Source organism: Cyrtonyx montezumae, unplaced genomic scaffold (genome assembly GCF_038088225.1).
Source record: "Cyrtonyx montezumae isolate F1298 unplaced genomic scaffold, pur_monq_1.0 scaffold_32, whole genome shotgun sequence".
NCBI classification, from domain to species: Eukaryota; Metazoa; Chordata; class Aves; order Galliformes; family Odontophoridae; genus Cyrtonyx; species Cyrtonyx montezumae.
This window is the reverse complement of record NW_027072037.1, coordinates 478,138-501,501: the sequence shown is the minus strand read 5'-3', so window position 1 is coordinate 501,501 and position 23,364 is coordinate 478,138. Positions and strand designations below refer to the sequence as shown.

General features: G+C 49.8%; 1 protein-coding gene across 1 annotated transcript in view; it reads right to left on the bottom strand.

Moving 5' to 3' along the window:
- The window catches only part of SCAP (SREBF chaperone), a 45,162-nt gene that overhangs the window by 9,150 nt on the left and 12,648 nt on the right, over positions 1–23,364 (bottom strand). Inside the window, exons 3-10 of the mRNA XM_065744864.1 lie at positions 17,263–17,392; positions 15,978–16,135; positions 12,247–12,467; positions 11,109–11,214; positions 10,017–10,189; positions 9,231–9,357; positions 4,935–5,047; positions 3,990–4,084 (exon numbers count right to left, since the gene is read on the bottom strand). Of these exons, the coding sequence (XP_065600936.1) occupies positions 3,990–4,084; positions 4,935–5,047; positions 9,231–9,357; positions 10,017–10,189; positions 11,109–11,214; positions 12,247–12,467; positions 15,978–16,135; positions 17,263–17,392 (1,123 nt within the window). The remainder of the gene's footprint in view (positions 1–3,989; positions 4,085–4,934; positions 5,048–9,230; positions 9,358–10,016; positions 10,190–11,108; positions 11,215–12,246; positions 12,468–15,977; positions 16,136–17,262; positions 17,393–23,364) is intronic.

Below are 23,364 nucleotides of genomic sequence, written 5' to 3'. Positions count from 1 at the left end.
AATTAAAGCATTTTGGAGAGGAGTTTTGATCCCTTTGGAGGTAGAAATTTTTGTCAGGACCCAAACAGGATCTTGTAAATGTGGAGACAGCAAGAAAACAGAATGTATCACAAGTGGAAACGGGCTGAGAGAGCTGGGGGAAGACACCCAAAGTCAGGGGATGGGCTCTGAGCACTGGTGGAGCTGTGGGTGTCTCTGTGCATCGCAGGGAGTGGGACCACACAGCCTTTAAGGGTCCCCTCCAACTCGAAAGATCCTATGAAAACCTCAGGCTAAGTGCAGATTAAAGACTCCAGCCCTCAGCTGCACAGCAGAGCTGGCACATCCCCACTGCTGCCCCAGGTGTGGCACTGTGTCAGGGCACAGCTCTGTGGGGGAAGGGGCCACAAAGATGCATTTATTTTGCCCTCCTCTTGCCCTGCTCTGCCCCAGCTCCCTGCAGTCACGCTGGGGGCCAACAGAAGCACAGTGAAATGAACACAGCCCAACAACAAGCTGTCCCAGACCTCTGACCAAACCTCCCCATCCTGTTCCAACTGTTCCTGAAACGTAAGCCATCAGCTGCTTGTTTTCTGAGAATCAGTGCAATATGAAAGAGAGAACCCAGCAGCTCAGCTGCCCAGCCCTCCCAGCACCAGGAGGATCCTGATCCCTTCCTCAACATCTGACATGAAGTTTTGGAAGCGGGGGGGTGAAAACACAACACAGGTTTCCTCTGGAAAGGAGAAAAGCAGAGGGAAAGCAACATCCGTCTGGATTTCATATAGAGACATTAATTCTGTTAATACCTCCACTTATTCGACTTAGGATTAGAGATATCTGAAACAGCTAGCCCTGGAAATCTGAAATCTTCTTATACTCGGATACTGCACACCCTATGGCAAAACCCAAACCAATTGTGGAGAGTGCAGGATTAGAGTCTCAGCGTGTGAGCTTCAGAACAAAGGAGTGGCCAAGACAAGGAGAGTGCAGGAGGGGCTCTCAGCAGGCACCCCGCAGCAGCTCAGCACCTCCACCAGAACAGGGGTGTCACTGCAGTCCCTGAGCAAGTGGCAGCCTCCAGCTCTTCTGCTGCTCCCTGCAGACAGGACCTGGTGATCCCAGCACTGTACTGCTCCCCTGACAGCACAGAGCGAAGGTCTGTGCTGGATTTACACAGCCTGGCTCTCGTTCTGCAGGATTCCTTGGTCTCTGCCATGCAATGCAGCACGGTGTCCTCCACTCCCAGGGACACACGTGGATGAGGGGCACGCAGCAGCTAGCCAGCATCCCTGTGAGATTGCTGCTGTGCAGAAAGCTAGCAACCAAGGAAAGGCAGGACCACGCCGAGAGCAAAAAGTGGATGTCATCACGTGGCTCAAAATGCTGTAAAAAATCACGAGTGCAGCTGTGGGCACTCCATTCCCTGCACAACCACAGCTAACTTTCACTGCTGTAGCACAGCTCTGAAACAGAGGCCAAGAAGAAAGTGCTAATATGCCAACTGAATGAGCCCAATTTCGACCCTGTCAGCCTGACCTCGGTATCAGGGAAAGTTATGGAACAGATGTTATTGAGGGAGATCACACGACACGTGCATGGCAATAAAGGGATCAGACCCAGCCAGCACGGGTTCACCAGGGGCAGGTCGTGCTTGTCCAACCTCATCTCCTTCTATGACTGGGTGACCAGACAGGTAGCTGAGGGAAAGGCTGTTGATGTAGTCTACCTGGACTTCAGCAAGGCCTTTGACACGGTCTCCCACAGTATTCTCCTAAGGAAACTGGCAGCCCGTGGTGTGGACAGGTTCACTCTTCTCTGGGTGGAAAACTGGCTGGAGGGCCGTGCCCAGAGGGTAGTGGTTAATGGAGTTAAGTCCAGCTGGCGTCCTGTTACGAGTGGTGTCCCCCAAGGGTCAGTTTTGGGGCCCATCTTGTTTAATATCTTTATTGATGACCTAGACGAGGGAATTGAGTGTACCCTCAGTAAGTTTGCAGATGACACAAAGCTGGGAGGATGTGTCAAACTGCCTGAGGGTAGGGAGGCCCTTCAGAGGGATCTGGATAGGCTGAACAGCTGGGCTGAGCAAAATGGGATGAGGTTCAATAAGGCCAAGTGCCGGGTCCTGCACTTTGGCCACAATAACCCCATGCAATGCTATAGGCTTGGGGCAGAATGGCTTGAAGAATGTAGAGAGGAAAAGGACCTGGGGGTGTTGGTTGATGCTCGGCTCAACATGAGCCGGCAGTGTGCCCAGGTGGCTAAGAAGGCCAACAGCATCCTGGCCTGTATTAGAAATAGTGCAGCCAGCAGGAGCAGGGAGGTGATCATCCCCCTGTACTCAGCTCTGGTACGGCCGCACCTCGAGTACTGTGTTCAGTTTTGGGCCCCTCACTACAAGAAGGACATTGAGGCCCTGGAGCGTGTTCAGAGAAGGGCAACAAAACTGGTGAGGGGCCTGGAGCACAAGTCTTATGAGGAGCGGCTGAGGGAGCTGGGATTGTTCAGTCTGGAGAAGAGGAGGCTCAGAGGAGACCTTATTGCACTCTACCACTTCCTGAAGGGGGGTTGTGGTGAGGAGGGGGTGGGCCTCTTCTCCCTGATAAGTAATGACAGGACGAGAGGGAATGGCCACAAGTTGCGCCAGGGAAGATTTAGATTAGACCTCAGGAAGCATTTCTTTTCTGAAAGAGTGGTCAGGCACTGGGATGGCCTGCCTAGGGAGGTGGTTGATGCACCATCCCTAGCGCTGTTCAAGAAGCGTTTAGATGAGGTGCTAAAGGACTTAATTTAGTAGTTGGGTAGAGATAGTGATAGGAGGATGGTTGGACTAGATGATCTTATAGGTCCTTTCCAACCTTATGAACTTATGAACTTATGAACTTATGACCCAAAGGATGAATCCTGCTGGTGTCTGACCTGAGCAATCTCTGCAAATCAGCTTCAAACACAAAAATTAGGGCACACCGTGTGGCCAGAGGTCGCCTGGGGAACTGTAGCGTAGCTCCTCTCCTGCTGTCCCTCCTGGCTCCTGAGAGGCAGTGCTCCAGCTCAACCCAAACGTGTAATCTCACATTACACTCTGATCTGCAGCCTCTACTGATGACACTCCAATGTTAAAGCCAAGATGCACACATCCCACTCCTGCACACACAGACCGTGCATGGCCAGCAGCTGTGCGTGCTCGGGTGCTGCTGCCTCGCTGGCTGTACCTGCTAGAAATTTCCAGAAGCAAAGGCTGACACCTCCCACGTTTGGCTGCGGTGTTGAAGAACTGGTGGCAAGGACCTGCCTAGGGGGACACTGCCTGCATTTCATCCTCACTGCTGCAGGGACCTAAAAATGTGGAGCTGCAGCAGCTCACCCCAGCCGGGCTGCCTTCATGAGAAAGGCAACGAGCAAGGAGAGATGGAAGCAGGGCTGCAGCCACAAACAGCTCTCCCAGTGCTGTAAGAAGTTACTGGCTCATGTCATGACTGCAGAAGACTGCACGGGAAGGGACAAGGCATGCCTACATAGAGGCACATAGACAGAACTAAAATCTGTCCTTCCTTGGGTTACACCTTCTGCTATTCAGCCACAGCAAAGTCAGCAAAGCCACAGAAAACAAGGGCTGCTCCTATCACTCATCAGGCCAAGAAATAAATGCAAAACATGGACAACCTTCCTGACCCAGCTGGACCTCCCCAGAACTACGTGTGGCCCCAGTGGCAGCCCACACTCAGATGTCCCCAGGGATGATGCCATTCACACACAACTGCCAGAAGGAGATTGAAGCAGGTCCCTGGCACTAACCAAACTAAAGGCAGAGTTAGCTCCTGCACCACTGCCTTTCCTATGGCAGCTCCCACGAGACACATTCCTGCTGTGGCACACTGATTCCTCCCCCTTGCTCACCATGAAGCCCCAAGAAGCAGCTCCTGAACAGCTGATGCAGGGTATTGCATGCTACATTCTTGTAATGACTACAAGCCTCTGCCCTGCGTGCTCAAACTATCAGCCACACTCACCTGGATGGCTGGGACAAGGGTGAAATACCCGATCAGGATGATCCCAAGCTCTGTGGCCATATTCTTCATAATTGACCAGCTCTCGTTGCTCAAGCCTGGGGAAATAACATGCATGACAGGTTAGGAGGCTGCTCTCACAGCTTCAAGGACTGCCTGCTGCATTCAGCATCCTTAAAACTACACCACTATACCCAACAGAGAGAAAAGGGCACTTTTAGGCTAAAATTCACGTGACTTGTCTTGGATGTCTATGTGTGAGTCAGATCACTGGCCTGTAAATCCCAGCGTCCTTATCAGATGGGTTATCATTAATCCCCCTGATGATGAGGGCAGCGAGGCACTGGCACAGGTTGCCCAGGGATGTGGGGGATGCTCTGTCCCTGGATGCTTTCGGGGTCAAGCTGTGGTGTCCCTGCTCACTGCTGGACTGGATGGCCCTCGGGGGTCCCTTCCAACTCTAAGGACTCTGTGGTTCACTGAGCATTAACCACAGATGGAGCTCGGGATGGCTCAGCTCACACCACCACCTCCACTCAAACCCTCTGAGGGCTCTGAGCAGTGCAGCAGTTCAGAACTGCAAAGGAGTTTGAGTTCAGTTTATGACCTAGGATAAAAACCGCTCCTGTTTTTAAAACCGAGCACGTTTTTCTGACCATCACTCCCGAATATCACTTCTTTTATGGTTAGAAATGCTTGCTAAGTTTGCAAACTCCGTTTACCCACTGAGCACACTCTAATCCCCACGCAGCTGCACAGCAGATCTGTAACAGGGAAGATCATTTTCTCACATGCTCAGCAGAACTTAAGAGGAACCGTGGGCCGTGCTTACAGCATCCATGACACTCAATAAAAAGGAACTCGGTATCCTCACCAGGGGACACAGTTCTCCCTCACCAATGCTTTCCTACTGCTCTGTCCCAGCATCCCTGCAGGCAGGCTGTGTACCTTGGGCGATGCGGAGCTTCACTTCCAGGTCAACAGGAGTAGAGACAACAGACTTGGTGAGAACCAGCACGTTCTCCAGGCCGATCACGACAACCAAGTAGGGAAATATCTCTCTAAAGGACACAGGAACAGAACTGAGAATGAAATCTTTGGTGAAAATAACGGAAGAACACAAGCTATACTGCAAACACAACACCCCGGAGACAAAGTCAGGAAACACTGCCCACTGCTCTCAGCCAAATCTCTTCTTGTGCCATGTTCCTGTAAGGAGTGTGGGTTTCATCTGCCTCGCATGGATGCTAACATTTCTGCAAAGCTACATTATTTTCTGGGGGAGAAAACCAGGCAGTGCAGACCAGCACTGAATTAGACTCAGTGCTTCCCAGGATTGGAGCAGGGTCCCTCGAAGAGGCTCTGCAGCATGTAGGACAGAGAGGTTCAGTGACAACGATGAGCATCACTGCAGGGTGAGGGTCAGGGCCCTGTGCCACCACCACCACGGAGCAGGTCGCTCAGAAGCCACCACACAGCACACAATGCAGTATACAACACACACTGTGCACCACCAAACTAAATCCTCCCAAGGACCCACCTGCCCACCCCCCAGGAATACACACTGCAGCAGTTTTGCCCTTAGGAATATATTCGAGCAGAAGAGTATGACTACTCAAGGACAACAGCGTGACTTTTTCTTTTCTCTTTTCAGGAGAACACCTGCCTTCTGCCACTACTTGTCACACCCAGGGCCCACCTTCCAAGTGCTGCTTTCAGCTGCCCACAGCTCAGCACAATCAGCAGGCAGGCAGCTGCCATCAGCTCGTACCTTACAAGGTCAGTGGGGAAAAACACCTGCCTGGAAACGCTGCTAACTCAGCTGGTTCATTCCAATCCCTTGAACAAATGGCAAGCTGAAACAGCAAGTGCTCCATTCGAAGAAGGATTACCAAAAAATCACACACAAAACCCATGGGGCCTCCAGGTATCCTATGTGAATGCCAGCTCTATCAGTGTGCACTGCATTAGTCCCTCTGTCTCCAGTCCAAACCTGCACAGGAGGTGAATTCCTACATTAAGGGAGAAAAATACAAACACACATAGGACGCTCAGGGGCTACTTGTACGTGTCGCAGGATCTAAAATGCAGCAAGCACTCAGTTCTGGCTTCATCCAAAGGCATTGTCAGTTCATAACCTGTGCCACTCCTCCACGCAGTAGTTCAGAGCAGAACACAGATGTGAGAAAATCTCTTTGGAATTCTTAGGGATGGAAATGAAGATGGAAATTGCTGAATGAAGAGAATGAGACAACCACGAGGGAGAGGTCTGCTGCACAGCACAGCACAGATGTGCAGAGCAGGCTGTCCAAGAGCAGAGTGCTTGCAGAGTCCTGTCCTCACACCCAGGCCTGCAAGGCAGAGCAGGTCTGCCTTGCCCTGCTTGCCATGAGCCTCTGGAAGGCAGCACGAACCTGGCAAAGGAAATCCTTAACTCCCAGCTACACCCTGCTTCAAGTTACTTCGATTGCTGAAGGTAATTAATTAGTAGGCACAGATTATGAGCTGAAATAGTCCTCCAAGAGTCAGCAGTTTTCACTGCCAACGACAAGCAGCTTAAGAGCAATCTGATGTTGAGCTTCTCCTGCAGAGCAATGCAAGGCTGTGCAGGTTGGATACAAGCTGACACACTGCAAACAGCAGCAGAGAAACCCAAGCTCATTGGTCTGCACTCAGAGCAAGGCAGGCCTGCCCAACACTGCCCAATAGGAAGAGGGAGGAAGAGCACAGGGAGATGGTGCACCACCCCATGGATTTACACTGCACCTATCACCTGGGTGCCAGAAGGCACTGCCTCAAAGCAAGATGGGCATCCATCAGAGCAAACAGGAGCACCACCACTAACGAAGAAAACAGATCTGCTCTGAATCTATGACTATATCTGTGAATGGAGAGACTCCCAGGTTTAACCAAAATCTTTGGAAGACGTAAGGATTCATCGCATAGCTTCTCTAATGCAAATGTTCACGTGTGAGCTAGGGAGTTCAGGTCAAAGAGGGATATACAAAAAAACACGTCAGTAAGGAGCAGTGGGTCATCATCAGAGATTGTGGCTCCTCTGACCCAGTGGAGATAGCAGCTGGTGGTGTGGCCACTCGTGCCCTACAATCAGAGACCTTTGCAGTTCTCCAGCTCTCATGTATCCCTCTTCCAGTGACCTCCAGGCATTCTGCCTAACTCAGTTCAGCCTCAAATCCTGGACAGATCACGTCACTGATCTCCACTGAATTATCATTTCTGTAATAGGAGATTAATGTCTGCTTTATCTATAATTATTTTACTTCATTAATATTTGAACTATGCTGTAAGACAAGTGAAAACTATCAAGGAAAGATAAAAGATGACTGATAATGATTAAGATCTGGTTTATGTATCATATGGTGGTAAAAAGTCAATACTGATCTCTAAGCAAAAAGCTTTATTTGGGTACCTTGCAGAAACAGGTGAGGGAAAGGGGCTTATCACGAGTACAGGCCCCATTAAAGCAAACACACCCATATCAAGAAGGCTCTGCTAGAGACAAAATGGATTTAAAAGGTTAAAAGACAGCTCAAAGTTTAACCAGAGCAGTCTGACTCTGCAGCCTGAGGCCTGCCAAATCCTAGCAGACACCGCCCGGCGAGTGACACACCACCAACACCCAGTCAGGAAACAGACAACAAGAGGGAAAGTGCTCTGGAAGACACCAGGCAATCTGGGAAAGGTCTGAGGATCTCTTGGGCACCTGCAGTCCCAACCCACTCCCCATGCAGTTTGCTGACACCAATGCTGCTTTTACCTCACCTACATCTTCTGTGCTTTCAGCACAGTCCCACCTCTGGCAGCTGCTGAGAACAGAAAACCACAAGCATTTAGGAACTGACAAGGCAGGCCTCGATGTGAAGCTCAAGGTGCCTCACTCAGGAGAGCAGGCAGACCCCCTGTGGGATCCCTCCCCCCAAGAGCCCCTGCATCAAAGAGCACCCAGCACCACGCTGCATGGTGTTTACCTACACCAGCAGCATTGCCCTGCCCAAAGGCCACCCTGTCACAGTCACCAGAGGTCAATACAACCCCACTGTCCTCAGAACCCAGCACCACAGAATCCAAACATCCTCCACCTAACTAAGAAGACTGCACAAAGTGTTGCACGAATGAAGCTTCCAGCAACTGAGCTTGAACTGCAAAGGGAACTGTCCATGCAACCATTTTAAGGCAAAGAATTTTTGCAGGAAAGCCACTTTTAAGGACTGAATTATTAAGGAATAGCTGGATTAGTTCAGCCCTTACGTGTGACAACTGTTAAGGCTAATAGCACACAAAGACCTTGGTCACTGTGCTCACCAAAACCGGATTAAACCAAAATCCCTCAGATTCCACTCATTTATTTGCATCCAAATACTGTGTTCTGGGTTGCATTAAAATCGTGAACTCCCCGTGGATCCTATCTGCTCTGTTTGAACAGCTCACGGAATTACTGATCCGTAATTAAGGTTACCACAGCAGTAAAAAAGGGAACAAGTATTTCCATTTCTGAAGTTAATTATCCATAGCAATTTTAGGCTTCTTGGAGAGGAATTCCCCTCTCTTGGTCTGGCTCCTGGTAAACTATAACCAGCACTGAGAAATCTCCACCCTGGTCAGTATGCAGACAGAAGGAGAAATGGGAAGAAAAATGATGGGTGCTTCCTCAGTTACCTACAGAAGGGGCCTGAAAACCAAAGGATTCTGAACTGAACTTTAATTAATCGGGTTCTCAGGTGTCTTCAACCTGCCACAAACACGAGTGGTAAGAACCACATCAGAAGCCCAAGCACCCACATGCACAGGAACCTCAGCCAAAAGAAACACTGCCAGAGCTCAGCAGTGGGTGCACACCCACCCAAGCAGGCACAGACTGCAGGTCAGCTCTGCCACCTTTACAGATCTTTTCTCAGCAAAATGTTATGAAACCAAGCCAGCCAGAGAAGAAGTAGCAAGGCCCTTGGGATGCTAAGGCAAGTCACTGCAGGAGAAAGGTATGCGGGTGCCTCCTCTGCTGCCAGGAAATCATGTTCATGAATAAGGCCCTGTCCCAGCCAATTCCTTCTGCTTGAGGCTGGAAGAGGCAACTGCTCAGCAGTGAGGCATTTCCAGGAAGACATGGACCTAGTTAAGTCTTGCTAGAAAGAAATACATGGCCCTGCAACTCAGGAGCAGCTGTTTTCAAATGATTTCACCTCCATCTGCCCTTGCTTAGGAAGAGGTTTGGTGCTGGAAACTTACCCTCCATTAAGAGTAGGTGTCAAACCAAAGAGTGTGCACAGCCCAACTGACATAAGCAGAGAGCTGAGCACTGTCACGACTGCTGCCAGAGCCAGACCCCACTTCGATTTCACCATGTCAATCTTCCCTGAAAAGCAGAATGCAAAGTCTTTGTTACCAGGAGAAAGAAAACGACATGGTAATAAAAATCAAGGAGAAGGGAACCTCATCCTGATTTACAGCAGGAATTTAGTAGCCTGCAGCCTGGGGCTGGTGGCAGCTCAGGGTCAGTGTCTGAAATGCAGACCCCAGAACCTCCCACTGCATAAGAAGGACACTCACAAGGACGAGACAGAGGACAACGCTTGGCTTGCAGCTTATACCAGTTCCAGTACAGCACTGCTGGGGCATGAAAAAGGGAACTAAAATATGGCTAGTAAGGTCTAAAACCACAAGCTCGGCAAGAGCGTTTAATTTGTACAACCACAAACTGGTCTGCCCAAACTTTAAAAAGCATCACTAGTGCAGCACTTAACGTTACGTGAGACAGAGAACAGCTCAGAAGATGTCACAAGGAACAGCAACACGTTGGCTGAAAGGAACCAACGAGCAGAAACCAGATCAGCAACACTGCTAATCCCCCACACGACCACGGCCAAATTTCAGCATCAGTTCTGCTGCTGAAACAGGAGGGACCTGCAGTGCTATGGACAGGGAAAGCATTCCCCCCCCTCTGAGCCCATCAGCATTCAACTGGAGGCTATACAGGTGGCTTACTAGCTTGCTCTCTCCACCCCACAAACCTACGTGTGGAGAAGTAGATGTAAGCGAAGAGTATAATGTAGGTGGTGACCAGGGGTATCAGCTCAGCAATGCCAATCTCCTCCTTGAAGTGCACGTGAACGATGCTCTCCTCCCGCAGCGTGCAGTTCGGGCTGGGATGCAGCAGCTTGAGGCGAGAGCGGAGGCTGCTGAGGAACCTGAGGTGGGAAGGGAGCAGGCTGTCACTGCACCAGGCAGCCACGAGCAGTTGCAAGCAGGAGCTCGTGGAGATCAGGGAACAAGAAGCTCGTGGGCATTTACAAAACGCAGCTCTCTCTAGGTCTGACTGCTCACTGTGCTCCTCTGGGGCCCAAACTACATTCAGCACCGTGGTGTCTATCTCCCACACCTTGATTTCTGTAAAGGTTCAAAGATAACTGTGAAGATTCAGCAGAACTATTTAAAGCATGGGCTCTTCATCAAAAACCTTGGCCCTGGGGAACAGAACATCCTGCAGGCTCAAACATCCCCTACACTTTAAGTAATTACAGGTCCTACGTGATAGACCTTGAGGCTGAAGGGCTCCTGTATGGGCACAGGTTGGACTGCTGTGCTGCCAGCTGTGTCCTGGGCATTCCTTGGGGAGCTCCACACAGCACTGAGCAGACTGTTCTGTCCTCAGATCTGCTCAAGCCAACACTGCCACGGGGGTTTCACAGTTGGTATTGGCTGAATCAGTGCTTACTGGAAAGGAAAGCACTCCAGCTCTGTGCACCAGGAACTGGGTCAAAGTGGACCTACTGGGCCTTGGCTGCTTCAGTTGATAGCTCTGTGTGCAGATGAAGCCATCATCAGAGCAACTCCCAGTGCCAGCTTTGGGTACGATACCTACTTTTTTTTTTTAGAAAGAATCTGAGTACTGATAATATTTTGTTTCTCTAAAGCACAGCAAATTTTCTCCCCAAAAGAGAGCCCTACAGCACCTCCAGAGGACCCCAGAATACTCCGAAACATAAAGAAATGGAGACTAAACCAAAGCAATATTCAGAATAGGAAAAAAAAAAAAAAAACAGCAAACCTTCCAGGAAATGAGTAAGGGTCTCCCAGCATTAAAGCAGCACAGCCAGAGCTCCCTACCTGGAATCATATCTCTGGAGACCCAGTGTGACTGTGTACGACACCACTCGCTTCCTGTTGTACAGGTTCACCCCGCTGTATTTCCCAGGAAGCCCAAACAACAGATCTGCAAAAAACACAGTATGGAAAAAACATGAGGATGAACAGGCAAAAAAAGATGGGAGGTGAGAACGTTCCTTGTGACAAATGCTGAATCAGGTATATTATTCTGATGGGAAACCTTTGCTGAGATACTGTTGATGTGCATCGAAACCTGATGCAGGGAATTGAAAGATGGAGACAGTGGTCTGCCCTCTAATCCTAACCCATAAGACATCTCAGCTAACTCGTCATCCCTTCCTAAGCAAGGCTCCACGTGCTCTGGATGCTCCCTCACACAAAGGAGAGCTCTCCTCATCTCCCAGCCTGTCCTTCCTGAAGAGCCTGTATCCATCCCCAGCAGTGCTCCAGTGCTGTGAGCTGCCCCTCCTCGTCCCTCTGATCCCAACGAGATCACAGCCCTACAATGGCACACATCTGAATTCCTCCTGTTTGTTCCCCACACTGTGTGCATTAGAGCACCTGTATTCCTGTACTGGGGGCCCCACACCTGGACAAAGTACTACAAATGGAGCCCCATGAAGGCAGAATAGAGAGGGACAATCCCCTCCCTGCCCCACTGCCACTCCTCTTCTGATGGAGCCCAGAATACCATTGGCCTTCTAAGCTGCAAGCACACACTGCTGGCTCATGTTTGGTTTTCCATCCACCAGAACCCCCTACTTTGCTATGCTGAGCCTCATTAGTTTCATACGAGCCCACTTGTCAGCAAAAGCACAAAGGGAGCAGGATGAATGTCAGCTTATCTGTCGCAAGGAGACAGGCACTGACAATAGCATGAGGGAAAAAGCATTGTGCACACGTAGAGTAAGAAGAACAAAAGCATTAACAACTTGCATGTTATTTTTACACCTATAGAAAGGAGGCTCAACGAGCAGAATGATTCGCTTTCCACAAATAAAGAATGGCCTCCAAACAAAGGTGATGAAATATATTTGGTAGTCTCATCCCAGATGCTGTGAGTAACAAAACGCCAGCCAGTCTGGTACTAGCAGCAGGCATCTCTCACAGCTTCTTCACCAGCACTTCAGCCCCTTACCTTTGAGAGTAGCTGACGTCTGCAGAGTCTTTGGTTCATGCTGGTGGATGGTTTTGATGATATCTGGGTCAGCGTTAAATCGCTCTCGATCATTCTGCCAGAAGTTGCCTGGAGACAGTAACAGACAGCCGTGTTCGGGGAGCAGATTCTGCAGCTTCTTGAGGCCAGGAAGAAGGTCTGTTACCTGAAGGCAAACTTCCTCCAAGCTTTTGACACCAGAGCTGAAAGGCAAACGAAGATGAGACACTGCTGTCCACGGTGTGGCTCTCAAAATCAAAAGGCAAAACTGCTGAGATGAATACCCCACGGACCTGCACTGCCTGCTCCTGCTTGCTCTTAGTAACTATGGCTCAAGAGCCCTGTGCCAAGGAGCAGGACCTCACTGTGAGCAACATCCAGAACCCCATTATCGTTACTTTCTGGCCTCATAGCTTTCCCTGATCACCCACCCCAGATGCCATAGCCCTCAGTTCCACGATTAAGGTACTGTCCTCCAGTCCACAGAGAAACTGTCTCCCTGAAATTCCTCTTGAAAAACCTTGCATTCCTCCAGCTCTTTGCACCTATGTTGAATGGAGCAGTACACAGGAATATTTACCAGGCTGCCTGAGGTGGGTAAGGTATAGAGATTGCTCTGAAATGCACAAAGGATTCAATACGTGCAACTGTACAAAAAATGTTTTTGGCGTTGCTCTGTACTGCTTGGATAAAGGAAATGCCTTACAGGATCAGAAGTGAATGGAGGTGTAACACCACGATGGGGGTGACTTAGGGCTGTTCCAAAACTTCCCTTCCACACATTTACATCATCCTTATCAAGGTGTAATTCGTGAAAGACTCATGGGCACCTGACTGGGAGGGCTCAGTTACAACCTATCAGCACTCCATGTGGCCAGGCAAGCCAGAGCTGCTGATCCAGAAGAGAACATCCCCCCCAACACAGATAAGATATGGGCAATCAGTGGTGTTTGCACAGAAGAGGATATTTAACAAAGGCCACTTTAAGGCTCTGGAGACCACACTTCCCTGGCTCCAGCCCAAGAGCTAACAGAGAAAACAGCTCTAGAACACAAGTCAGTCAGAGTCCCCTTTTAAAACACCTTCTCTTGAGGGTTTTTTACACAATGACTGCAAGGAGAAAACACAGAACCCAACCAACAATGACTGAGTTGTGACTTTGCAAACAACCCTTCCAGAACCTATATCCCATCACTACAGGGAAAGCCACTGAAGTGAAGCCACAGCTGTCAAAATAACACACTAGAAAATACAGTAGAAAACACTGTGCTTCTAAGGACAGAAGCTTTCCAAAAGAGAATCCAAAAGAACTGATGCAGTGATGCCTTCAGACAAAGTAAGAAGGTTAGTCAGGCTTTAACTACCTCCAAAACGTAACTGTGACAACAGCTCACACTGCAGACAAGCCTGTGGGAGCTCTCAGTTACAAAGAGAATGCATGTGGCCAATGTGCCCAGCACTGCACATGTAGAGATCAGTGCCAAAAATAATGAAAATACAATCACTTTGTGTTTCCCATCCAGTTGTCAGCAATCTGCTGCTGCTTCTGTCCCACCTTAGTATAAAAGAATGTTGTTTTTTTTTTCCTTTGTAGCAAGAAAATGACCTGTGCTTAACTTTGATTCTGATAAAGGCAACTGACAAGAAGGAACCGGACAATGAGTTCTGAGGTGGTTTCAGAACTGATCTCAAAGCTTCCTGTTTCTGGAGATCCCCAGCCTGCCACCAAAGGGAGCCCTCATCCCCAGGTTCAGGTTCAAAGTCCTAAGCCACTCCTTGCCTTTTGTGTGACTGGTTTTGCCCCCATAACGGCCTGGTGGCTCATCAAGGGCAACACACAAAGGGGAGATAACGAGCAGACAACGCACACAGCAGGAGCAAGTTGTTTCTAACTTGTAACTGGCAACTACATAAAGATTGCTATCTAAAATTATACATAGGATAGAGGAAGAGATGAACTGGAAACAGAAAGAATGCCAAGGCTCTGTGGGCCAGAAGGAAAGAGCTCTATATTTAACAGCATGAGTGGCATTTCTAAATATTATCAGAGAGAAAGCAGACAGCTAACTCGCAAGGATCAGCTTTAAACAGGACAAATCATCAGGTGGAGCAGTAAAGTGAGCACTCCAAAATGAAGCCATGGAGAATGCTGCCAGGAAAATATGAAATGAACAAAGAGAACATGTTCCCCAGCCACGTGAATCAGGATGGAGAATGAAGAAAGCTAGGAGATGATCAAAGATTCCAGCCTCACCGCTTCTCAGCACGTTTGGCCTGCTCTCACCATCATTATTCTCACTGAACTTAGGAAGAAAAGTCACGGAGCCTTTGTGTCCTTAGAAAGCAAACGTAGCCAGGAACTTGACAGCAAATAAGAACTTACAACTCAGAGGAAAACATTTTACAAGAAAAAGAGGCAAAAAGAGGCAAATTAACACATAGGAAACGTATTCAGTGGTCTTTCCTTTCAAATGCCTGAGCTGTTAGAACAGGGAGCCTCAGCAGATCTCATCTATGTGGGCCCAATAAAGCTTCTGCTGCAGCAACACAGAAAGTGCTTTAGTTCACAGGAAAGACAGATGCTAGCATGAAGATTGTGCTGCAGCTTAGAACAGGAAAACAGCAGCGGGGCTGCTGAAAGGGCACCCACTGGTGTTGGAGAAAGCAGAGTGGATTTTTGCACAGGCAGCTCAGAGAACCAGTGCTGTTTTGTTTTTACTGATAACCTTGAAGCAAGACGTAAAAACCTTTGTAAAGGACACATAATAAGGATGCACTGCTAACACAGAGGGGAATGGAATATCTGAAATGAAGGATGCAAGGGCTAAACTACACCTAATCTCATTTCTATCGTCAGTACAAAATCCCCATGCACTTGGGGACTAAAATGAGTTCCTGCTGCATTTCCAGCTCATCAGCTGGAATGGATGGACGTGGAGACACCAAGCAAGCACCCGACACACAGGCAGTCCTGATGTGACCAGCCACAACCTGCAATCTCACTGCAGAAAAGGGATTCCCAAGTAAGGAATAAATGAGACTTGGTTGAGACTGCTGCGAACAGCCCTCATCTCCCACACTTGGGGAAGAAACACTGAGAAGAACAGAGTGGAGATGAGCAAGCAGTGCAACAAACTGAAACCAGAGCCCTCTGTGCAGTGCAAGACACAGGTTTTCTATGTCTAGTTTAACAACCAAGGATTTGGGCTGGGCAGAATGAGTTTTCCCTGTAAATATCTGGAAGCAGAGCAGAGCTATTTTTGCACAAATGCTGTGTCAGGAAAAAAACAAGCAGGTATAAACTGGCCCTAAACACAGCTAAAGTGGAAAGCCAGGAGAGAGATCCTGATTAGGTGAAATTGTAGAAGAGTTTCTCACTAGGCACGGTGGTGTCAAGTGGACTTGCCTCAATACAAATCTTGCATGCTTATGGAAAGGATTACATGACACTGCTATCTGCTGCAGAAGGGGTAACCTTGGAGGACCACTCCTGCCCTCTCAGCCTAAGGCTCTGACTGGAGGGCTCCTGACAACTAACACTGGCTAAAGGATGGGTAAGTTCCCTAGCACAAGAGCCGAAGTGCTGTACCTGCAGCACTGCTGTGACATCCATCACCAGCAGCAGCAACTCTTGAGACTCAAACAGATTCAAAGCTAATGATCAAGGCTTAACAGGCCACAATTTAGACGGGGCCTTAACGAACAGGGGTTACCTGTCTCTCAGGGCATGGTTTCGGATCTCTTCCACGAGCTGGAAGACGCGGGACAGCGGGGAACGAAAGACGTCGACAGCGAGGAAGTTCTTCTGCCACGGGGAGACGGTGGCTTTCACAAAGATCTGCTGAATGTAGGCCACAGGAGCACCAACATACTGCAGGGAAAGCAGAGGGAGAATGGGAACACACGGTGAGCGGGAAGCTGCCGAGTGGACCTGGATCACAGCCTGGCAACCTTTCAGGAAGGGGTTTGCCAGACTGTATTTTTCTTTCTCAAATTAGAGGTGAAACACGGCAGCAGTAAGCTAGCAGGAACAGAAAGAGTCTGTTCCTCGACAAGGCAAAATGCCACTGCCCTTTCTGTCATCAGTATGTTGTGCTTCCCTGCGAGGCACAGCCTCCCAGCCCCTGCTCGGTTTGGTACTGAAAGGCTGGAGTGGGACTCGCTGCCTCTCCCAGACACTTCACACCACACTGTGCAGATTCTGCCACTGAAACCTTCCTGGTCTGTGTACAGCCAGGCTGCCGAGCCCTGTTGCAGGGATAGTGACAGCCAGAACTCCTGTGCTGCATGTGCAGAACCAGGTAACAAAACAGATGGGAAGATTTAATCAGTCAGCATCGACCTGAGTTAGCTGCAGAGAGAAAAAACTCTCCGTTGCACCAGGAAAGGTAGGAGAAGGTAAATGATAACAATCACAATAAGAGCGTGCATGGAGAGAGTAGAAATATTAAGCAACAGGCAAACTGCCCTTTACAGAGAGTGGAATGAAAAAGAACAACGCAGGTTGCAGAGCACCATTTCAGAATTGCTTCCTGGCGTACTGGATGAGGTTATCAGCCCTCTTGGAAAGCACCAGGGTTGCACCTTGTTCATGCAAAAGGAACTTTCATTCCTCCCCCTGAACATCAGGATCTAAGTCTACTTTACCTGCATGGTTTGTACCACTGGACTGGTTGCTGCTCCAGGTTGCATGCCTTCCTATCACATAGGGAACTGGGGCCTGCTAACCCATCATTAAATTGCCCTAGGACAGAGCTGTCCAAGTTAATCTTGCAAACAGGCCCCTCCACAGCCTTTCAGAGCTTCCCACTCTTCCAGCATCCTTTTTCTTCTCTTTTAGAGTACGACTCAAATCAGATATACAACCACCGGTGTTACAGCCTAACCTCAGCAACCATGCAGAGCACCACCAAACAACAGCACACGTTTTTGCATGGATTACCACCCTGCACAGCAGGGCTGTCTCACTGCCCCACAAAGCTCCCTGCTCACACATACCCAGTCAGGGCGCTCGCTGAGATCTCCCTGCTGTGAGACCACATCTGGAGAGGGAGGAAAGTAATCCTTCACCGGGGTGCTGAACTCCACGGGTCCTGTTCCGGGTAAGGGCAGCTTGAGCAGCGGGTAGCTGTGGTTAAGACACAAGTGAGAAACACTGTCATCTGGGTTATGGGTTTTAATTTAGTTGGCTTCTTTCCTGCCCTAGAAGCTATCAGGTAACAGCACAGCTGGGCAGCATCTCTCTTCTTTCTCCACTACAATCACTACAGCAGCCACTGCACAGCAAATATCTAAAACTATTAGAAAGTTGAAATATTGAGGTTTCAGAGAGTTATTACCTTTGGTTTCCCCACCATTCTGATAAAACCAGAACACCGTTTTTTAGCTCCGCAGAGTCTCTAAAGTCATTAAAACCATCTGAGAGTGGAATTGGTGGAGAAAGCAAGGCTGCTGCTCCCCAGGTAGTACCCGACCAGCTGCAGTGGAGCAGAGCTCAGAGCTTCCAGGGCTGTCTGACACCACTGCTTCTGCCCTTTTGTGTGTGATACACATCAGCCTATCAGGCCTCAAACTCCTGGCAGATCTCTGAGCACAGCCAAGCTTTTCTGGCACTGCTGTCAGCATAAATAGGAAGGCCTTGGAATTGTTTGCACACAGCACTTGGTTCACTCCGTTAGGGATTAGCTTGCATCATCAAAGGCCGTGGAGTGGATAAGCAGCAGCTGAAGATAAGGCTTCAGACCAAACAACAAAAGCTGAAAAAGAGTAATGGGATCAAAAGCAAAGCCTGTCGGGTTTGCTGTTTTATTAGGCAGACAAAAACACATCTAATTATTATTGTTAGTGCAATGGAAAAGAAGAGGGAAAGAATGAAATAAAATCATGGTAATACATCAGAGGTGAAAATGTCTCCATCTGGAGACGCAGCATAGCACATTTCCCTTTCCCAAGCAGCAATCAGTTTCAGCCCTTCTGAGGGGGGCCATGAGGTTCCACAAATCTCCAAGGACAGAGGTCTCACAGCCAACCTGGACATCAATTCTCATAACTGATCACTGTCTCAATTAGCAGATTCTCCCTTAAGCCCATCCCACATGTCTCCTGCCTGTTGCTGTGGGCCAACAGTGGGATCACTCCTGCATCTACATCTCTCTGGCTCCTCAGCCCCCTCCCCACTTTGATGGCCTCCTCACTTACAGCTCTCCCTCATCCCTCCCAGTGCAGCAATGTTTCTGAGCCCCAGCACATCTGCAGGACAGCAGCTGTGGCTTCACAAAGGCCAAGCAAGGCAAGAACTGCACTCCTAGCCCTGCTGGCTGCACTCCTGCTAGCACAGCCCAGGATGCAGATGGATGTTCAGCTGCAGGGCCACACTGCCTGACCCATCCTTGGCTGCAGAGCTGCTTTCCAGCCCACCAGCTCCCAGTCAGCACAGTTCCAGGGGCTCATCCTGTCTAATGCAAGACTTAGTATTTGCTTTCCTTTCGCCTTCGGCAAGCTTTCCAAGGTTCAATCTTCCCAGTCTGTCAATGAGTCTCTAAACAGCAGACACCACATGGATGGCTCACCCCAACACAATGTGAACAGGAGCATGCTCTGTGTACAGAATGGCAGTGCGGCTGAGGCTGGGGGCACCTTTGGGTCCCTCTGGTCTCCCCCAACCCGGCACGGACCCCTAGAGCAGGTTGCCCAGCCCCATGGCCAGGTGGGACTGGAGACCCCTGAGGAGGAGAGCCCACAGTGTATGGCCAAGGGACACCTCCTGAAGCACTGGGTGAAGTTCCCTCACCCAAGTCCTCAACGGCAACGTTAAGCTTTGAGGATTGGGGAGCACACGCAAGAGCTGCTGGCAGAGGTGTGGAAGCAGCACCTTGCAGCAGAGGGACAGGAGAAAGGAATCACAGAATCACTCAGGTTGGAAAAGACCTCAAAGATCATCGAGTCCAACCATGACCCAACCATACTGCCCTCACTGTAACAGCCCTCTGCTAAATCACGGCCCTGAGCACCACATCCAAATGGATTTAAACACATCCAGGGATGGTGACTGTACCACGTCCCTGTGGAGCCCATCCCAGTGCTTAACAACCCTGTCTGTACAGAAGTGTTTCCTGATATCCAACCTTAAATTTACCCTGGTGCAACTTAAGGCCATTTCCCCTCGTCCTGTCACTGTCACCAGTGAGCAGAGCCCGGCCCCACTGTGAGCACCTTTCAGATACTGGCAGAGAGCAGTGAGGTCTCCCCTCACCTCCTCTTCCCCACACCAAACAGCCCCAGCTCCTTCAGTCTCCCCTCGTAGGGCACACTCTCCAAGCCCTTCTCAGCCTCACTGCCCTTCTTTGGAGCTGCTCCAGCACCTCCATGTCCTTTCTGCACTGAGTTGCCCCAAACTGAAGGCAGCACTCGAGGTGAGGCCTCAGCAGTGCCGAGTACAGGGGCAGCATGACTTCCCAGTGCTGCAGTATACATTCATACATATATCATCCATACAGTTTGCCTTGGCCCATCGATGCAGTCTCTCCAGGTCCCTCTGCAGTGCCCTTCTCCCCTCAGGCAGATCAACTGCTGCTGAAGCTCCCTGAGAAGCTGGGAAGGGAAACATTCATTGCACACAGGCAGCTCATACACAGCATCCCACTTGCCCCAGGTCACACGAGGCATCAGAAGAGATGCAGCTCGTGACAGACTGCCTGGCTGCAGCTCAGATGAAGGCTTGTTGGGATTGCAGCACTTGGTTTATTCTTCTGTTGGAAAAGTTGTTTTTATAAACCTGTACAGGGGAAGAAGCCAACCACTCCCATCCTGAAGTGCAAACCATCTCCCACAACAGCAGGCACAGCCCCACTCAGCTCCTCAGGGGCTATTTTTAAATGAACAAAGGTGGGTTTCTTCTCGGGTAGTTGTTTTTCTCCACGTTAGGATTTTCCTATTTGTGCACAGCAGTCAGAATTACACACAAATGCAACACAGGAAAGAACAAACAGTGGGTTTGGTTGTTGTTTTTTTTGTTTTTTTTTTTAAGAACTGCAAGCAACAAAATGAGGGCAAGAGCAAAGAAGGAATATTTTATGGGGAAAAAAAATACCCCACAGCTCTGGAGCCATCCATGCACTGCTAAGGACCACGTCCTCCTGCAACCAATGCAACCCCTGCTCCCATACACCTGCACCCCACTCAGGGCTGTGCTCAGGGCAGACCTCTCACCGTCTGAACAGAGCTCAGCACTTCCCTGCAACTCAACTGTTTACATTAGGTCTATGGAAGAGGACTGGTGCTGTAAGAAGAGACACAAGTGCTCCTTCCAGTGCATGTCTTTACCCATCCCTAGAGCAGGGAAGGAAGGGGAAGGCAGCACCTAATGCAGCAAGCCCCTCAGACTGCCTCTTCCTCGTGTGATGCACTGCAGCAGCAGATTTTTCTGTCCCCTCCCCAGCTTTGTGCAGGTCTCACTGGCGGGCTCCTCCAGCTTCCCCTGCATGCATCCACGCTGCTCAGACAGAGCCACGTAACACACAATCCTCTTCCTCTCCCATTAGGTCGGTGAGGCCTGACTGTAATGCTCCTCAGCATTACAGGCAGCATGGCAGCACTTCAGAGGGCAGCCAGGACTGCCTGCCCCGTGCTTACAGCCAGTGTTGCAGCACAGGCCCCTGCCAACCACCACGTGGGCACAGCTCTGCTCTAACAGCTGCTCCCTTTCCTGGGAGCAAAAGCTGTTGTACGTGGTGGTATTACTGGCAGATCTGGCTGAGACTGCAGGAGCTGCAGCATTAGCAGACAGTGATGTGTACCCAGCAGGAGCAGGGCTTCCTGGCAGACTGTCTGACACCAAAAGTAGTTGTCCATACTTTCAGCAGCTACAGAGAGAAGAGCCCACGGGCAGTTCACTTTTAAGAAGATTAAAAAGGTTAAAACAGAGCCTGCTCTGTGCAGCAGCTCCTGCTGACTGCACACACTGCATTCAGCTCTGCCCTTCCAACACGAGCTGGGGAGCATACATCACTCATGCTGTTGTTCCTGAGCCCTGCTGCAAAACAAGACTCACCCTGGGGTAAGCATACACCAAAAGCTTCCTCCTCTCCAGCCAGCAGCAGCACAAATGGATGTCCCCAGCAGGGAAAGGGGCACCATACATACTTACTAATAACACCAGAACAGCAGCAGAACAGGCTGCCCTGAGAGAATGCAGAGTCTGCTGCTTTGGAGATGTTCAAGATGTGTCTGGACATCAAACCTGCTTTAGCAGGGGGTGGACTCAACCATCACCAGAGGTCCCTCCCAGCCCCTGCAGTTCTGGGAATATTTGAGCATTTATGTTCATGTGAAGTTTTGATGACTGATGAAAGAACACACAAGAAGAGCTGTTCCAGCATACATTTACTGCAGGCTGCTTCAGTAGGATGTTAAAGATGAGTTGCTGAACGTAGATGCTCACACAGTATGAGGGGATCTCATCAGTGAAACCTGAGACGGACAGCGGGGCAAAAAGTGAAAAAATAACACGATGTCACCAAGAAATCCACGAGGACAGCTACTCCAGCCATCAAATGCCAGCAAAAAAAACACAATAAAATTAAATTAAAGGCTGCTCCTGAGGTGTCAGAAGCAGCCCACAGCTACTAAACATGGCAAGGACAGTGAGATGTGACAGCCCTGGGTCAGCCTCCTCTGCACTGCAAGAAGTGCTCCCGTTACACTGCAGGATGGTGACCTCCAGCCTTCAGGTTTGCTCCTCCTCACGCTCCTCTGTGCTAGAGATTTGTCTGACCATCAGGGAAAGAGGGGAACACCCAAACCAGAAAGTGCAGAGGCAAGGAGGGGAGAAAAGGGAGATCTGAAATGTGGCATGGGGAAATCAAAGGGAAAAAAGAAAAAAAGATTGTCCAAGAGTCAGTATGGCTGAAGTGAAGCACGAGCTCTTGCTAGTTACCAAGCACAAGGTAAGTCCAAGCAAAAATGTTCATCCAGCTACTTTACATATTTTCAAGACAGCTTAAAGGGCCAAGAGGGAGAGGTGCCAGGTCAGCCCCAGGCAGCTGGCAGCACAACAGAACTGAAATCCCTACTATTGCATATTCCTCCTTCACAGCACTGAAGCGGAGATCACCACCACCCCCCAAACAATCTTCTGCTGGAGAACACGAAGGAAAGTAGAGCTGCCAGCTCTTAGATAACAGAGGGTGGTGATACACTGCCTTAAAATAGCTGCCACCTCCGTGCTGCTCAATGCAGAACAAGCTTTTACTCTGTTTCAGGCCTAAACCAGCTACTGCAGGGATAGAAAAACCTGAAAACCCACTGCTAATAGGAGAAAATTTGGAAAAAGGGCTCTGCCAACAAGAAGAGGAGGCCAAGCATTTGGCAGCAGGTTTCCTGTTCAGCCTAAGTGCATAAGCAATACCTGCTTCTGATCGAGTTACACTTGCTTTGCATCGTCTCCCACTGACAAGACTCTCAAAACTCTGACTTGCACAAGTGACAACTCCCCCTGTCCTGCCCCTGGTTTAGTTTTTTTCTGAGGAAGGAGAGGTGTCATTGCACAGAGCTGGCTCCCACAGCAGGCTGCCTTCTCTGCATCTGGAGCACGAAGAAGCTGTCAGCAACTCAGCTCCTCCAGTTATCACACAGCACAGTGTAAGCCTCCCAGCTAAGCATCCATCCTCCCTCCCCCTTCAGATCTTCCCCCCACTCAAGCCTTCTCTTCTCCAGGGTGAACACTCCTCGTGGGATAACTGCTCCAGGCTCTTTGTCATCACAGCAGCCCTTCACTGGGCTCATTCCAGTACGCCCAGGTCTCTCTTGAACTGGAGAACCACAAGTGGACCCAGTGCTCCAAGTGCTGATTAGAAGAGGAGGACCTCTTCCCTGGCCCTGCTGGCAATGTTCTTCCCAGTGCAGGTCAGGATGCTGTTGTCCTTCTTGCCCACAAAGACACATTGCTGGCTCACGGCCCCCTGGCATCCACCAGGCCCTTCTCTGCAGAGCTGGTCAGCCCCAGCTGTACAGGTGCACGGGGTTATTCCTCCTGCACTTGCTTTTGTTGAATCTCAAAAGGTTCCTCTTGCCCATCTCTGCAGCTTGCTGAGATCCTTAGGA